General features: G+C 65.9%; 1 protein-coding gene across 1 annotated transcript; it reads right to left on the bottom strand.

Annotated features, from left to right (window-relative positions):
• Positions 1–921: 921 nt before the first annotated feature.
• On the bottom strand, positions 922–1,143 carry EMIHUDRAFT_65915 (hypothetical protein; the record flags this gene model as incomplete). Its single annotated transcript, XM_005769860.1, has 1 exon — positions 922–1,143. A coding segment is annotated over one exon (222 nt), but the record flags the coding sequence as incomplete, so codon positions are not given.
• Positions 1,144–3,969: the final 2,826 nt, after the last annotated feature.

Here is a 3,969-nt window from a genome sequence, read left to right as displayed (position 1 = left end):
GCGCATAGTGAACCGCGACAAACAAAAGCCGTTCGGACATGCCGGGGAGGAGGGCCCAGAGGAAAGCGCCAAACCAACCCACGTGCAGCGCCATGGCTGCGAGGTCGGCCCACTGGCGGCGGCGCAGCGCGTACGCCCACGAGATCGCCAAGAAGTTGTACCGGCCGACGATCATCGCCAGAGGCAGAAACGTGAGGTGCTGCACGCGCGTCAAGCATTGCACCACACGCCAGGCGGCGCGGCGGGGCAGTGGCGCCGATGGCAGCTCGGCGAGCCAGTGGGGGATCTCCTTGACCGACTGGAGCCAGAGGGGAAAATAGCGAAACTGCGGGTCGGCGTGGGGGCGCAGTGTGTAGGCGTGGTGCAGGTTGTGCTCCTCGAGCCACATGCCGCATGAGATACCTACGTCGAGGGTCGCCCGCCGTGACAGACGGGACTCTCTCGTGCCGGTGCGGGATTGAGTGGGGAGGAGGTGCCGAGCAGGGCTCCCGCATTAAGCTGCGCGAGCGCGGCGCGTCGCCAAGTGCGCCCCCGTGGCCGCGCAAGCACGCCGTTGTGCAGCGTGTCGTGGCCGATGAAGGCTCCCTGCTGCAGAGCGAGGGCCAAGAGCGCCGCCGAGAGCAGGATCTTCCCACGCGCCGGCTTCGCGTCCGAGCCGGTCGCGGCTAGGAGCACACCCACGGCCGTCCCCCAGAGGCCGATCACCACCGCCTGCTTGAGCCAGTAGAAGGAAGCGTCGGGCTCGAACGCGCCCTCCTCCCAAAGCTGACGCCGAAGCTTACGGTAGTCGGTCGTAGCGCCGTCGCCCACTCTGCTGCTGCTGCCATCGCCGCCACCGCCTCCGCCGCTGCTTCCAGGAGGTCCCTCGTCGGGCTCCGAGAAGAGCCCCCATCGCACGCCCGTCGAGGGCGGCCGGCGTGCTTCGAGCGCACCGACGAGGAACGGCTTGAGTCGCCGCGCCACCGCAGGCGGGTGAAAGAGCTCAAACTGATCGGACGCGTCGCGGCCGGCGTAGGCAAGAAGAATGTCGGAACCTCCCGGGTGACGGTCGTGCCAACGAGACACGTTGTACACCATGCCGTGGATGGCAAGCCAGGAGTCACCTCCGCTCGAGTGCCGTTGCAGCTCCTCGTGAGAGATCATGCGTGTGTCTGCAGCTGGTGCGACCGCCGGCTCGTCGGCTCTGTGCGCGGTGTCGTTGTCGTCGGCAACGTCAGTGGCGCGGTCAGTGGCGCGGTCAGATGCGGCTGCCTCCTGAGGCTGAGGCTGAGGCCGCGCGGGCGGGAAGAGGAGCTTCTCGCTCAGATAGACGACGCCCATGCCGGAGGCGATGCCGGCGACAAAAGTGAGGTGGACGTTGTGCGAAAGGTGCCACGTGGCCCAAGTCGCCGCGTTGGTCCACCCAACCTCGACCGCAGAGCGGAGAGGGCGCGTCTCCCAGTTGGAGACCGTGTGGGTCAGCCGCTGCTGGATTGCCGCCCCCCACTTGCGTGTGCGCTTGGAGGAGAGGAAGAGCTTTGCCGCAATCTCTGCAGTGGCGCCGCAGCAAATGGTGAAGAGCACCTGCGACGCGAAGCCGTGGCGACCAGCAGCAAACGCCCAGTGGCACCCCAAGATGACAGCGTACGCGCAAACGCCCAGCGGCACCAGGCGGGCGCTTCGGTCCTCCTCGCCAACTGAGGTGGGGACGATCCAGCGGCCCGCCAACGCCTCGGAGACCAGGCACACCAGCATCCCCGCTGCGAGCCCCGCTTGCACCGCTTGCAGCATGTCGTTGTACTGTGCGTAGGCCCCGATCGTGCAGCCGAGGAAGGAGCACGCCTCCGTCGCTGATCGCGCGGGGTGGTTGCGCCAGTTGGCGGCGGTGCCGAGGATGCGATCCTGCAGAATCTGGCCGGCGCGTCGAGTCGGCGGCCAGGCCGCAATCAGTTTCGAAGAGGCGAGAAGCGCGCTCCCTGCGAGGCCGGCGAGCAGGCCGGCGACAGCAATGTCGCCGATGTCGCGATAAATTAGCCGCGTCCCCGAGATTCCGTACAGCAGGTAGAGTATTGGGTCCACCAGCGTCGCGGCCCGCGCCGGCCCGAGTCGCGCCGGGCGGTGTGGCGAGCGCTCGCAGGCCGTGCAGGTCTGGCGCATGTGCTTCTCCACCTCCCGGAGCATGGGTGTGAGGGCCTCGCCACAGAGCACGAGCACCCACCCTGACATTGTGCCGCAAAGAATCGCGAGGAACGGGCGGCGGGTCTTGTCATACACGAGCCAGATGCCCGTCAGCCATGTCGTCAGCTCGATGAAGGATCGCAGCGTCTCCGTCTCCCAGTTCCGCACGGTGTGTTTCACGCGCCCAACTAGCACCTTGCCGGCTGTGCGGGTGGGAGGCCAGCCCGAGAGCAGCCGCCCAAGGAGAGTGAAGCAGACCGACGAAAAGAGAGCGAGGGCCATGTTGGTGTGATTGAGCGTCCAGCTTGTCGGGCCGATCTGGATCGCAAACTGCGGGCAACGGGCGGGATCCGGGTGAGCTCTAGGATGCCAATGCGCGACCCATTGGACGCGGCGCGCGAGCGAGCAAGCCGGGATGTGTTGGGGCTGCAAGGGCGAGCAGCCACCTGCACGGCGAGCAGAATCGCCAGGATGGTTGAGGCTGCCGAGAGCATCGGATGCTCCTGTAGCCCGCATTCGGACATTCCTGAGCTGCGGTGGGTCGCCCCGGAACACCTTGTTCGGCGGCAGCTGCGTGAATTCTTGAGATTCCGGAATGAACGAAAGAATTTCCTAGCTTACTCTTCGATCCCTCCCTGTTCTCTGTTTGTTCTTTGTCTTTCTGTAGGGCTTGCCCTCCGTGTTGGGGGCTGGGTGTGAAAAATGAAACGGGCGCAGTCCGCAGACAGGACGCGGCACGGAACGGGCACACAATAATTGCAGAGAGAGGTTAGGTTAGGTAGAGAGAAGCAGTAGGTAGGTAGGTAGTAAGGTGAAGAACAGCCAGGCTCGGACTGGACACCAACGCGGTATGGGTGGACGCTAGACAGATGATGACGACACGCACGAGCGACACACAGACACAAACAAGCTCACAAGACACACAGCCAGCTGGCTGCCACACACCCTGAGTCGGCGTACACATAACTCAGGGCCACATCCTCCCTGTCGCCCCCCCCAGCACTCCACGGTGCCAAGGGCACAAACAAGAAGCAAGAATCGGGAAGCCGACCCGCAAGGGATCCGAACCCAACAGTGGGTCCTCAGTGTGTCGGCGATTTGTAGCCTCGCACAGGGGGCCAAGATGGCCGAGGGCCGTCACACGCTCGTGATGGAGCTCATCGCGCTTCATCCGCGGGAGTACGCGCTCGTCAACTCTCGCGTGCTTGCGCTTTCGGCGGTGATCACCTCCGCGCTCGTCGCCCACTGCGTCACGCTTCTCAACGACAGCAGCGTCGAGCCGGCGACGCCGGCGACGCCGTGGCTGCGTGCGGCGTGCATGGTCCGCGTGCTCGCGGCGCTGCCGCGCCCCTTCGCCTGGTACCGCATCTATGTGCTGCACGCCGCGGCGCTCAAGCAGCCTGAGGTGCTGCGCGTGGCACACCGCTGCCTCGCCGCGCTGGAGGACCCGTTCGTGCGGCTCAACAATCGGCTGCGCACAGCGTACGTCACCTGGCTGGTCGCGATGCTCATCTGGCTCCTCTACTGCTGCATGCCGCACGGCGTTTTGCCCTGGCTCGCCAGCGCGCCCGAGCGCAAATTTTCGCCGTTTGAGAAGCGGCTGCAGTGGCACGTGCTGTGCTGCCTCGCGGCGATGCTGCTCACCAACCTGGGCTCGGCGGCGCTGATGCTCCTCCTCATCTCGCACGGCGACCACGAGCGCGTCGAGGCCTCGCAGCGCCTCGACAAGGCTGCGCCGGCGCAGGAGGTGAGTAGGGGCATGGAGGCGCGGCTCAGCGAGGACCCGTGCATCATCTGCTTTGGCGACCTGGC

Source organism: Emiliania huxleyi, assembly GCF_000372725.1.
Source record: "Emiliania huxleyi CCMP1516 unplaced genomic scaffold EMIHUscaffold_41, whole genome shotgun sequence".
Taxonomy (NCBI): Eukaryota; Haptophyta; order Isochrysidales; family Noelaerhabdaceae; genus Emiliania; species Emiliania huxleyi.
This window is presented reverse-complemented; position numbering and strand designations above follow the sequence as displayed.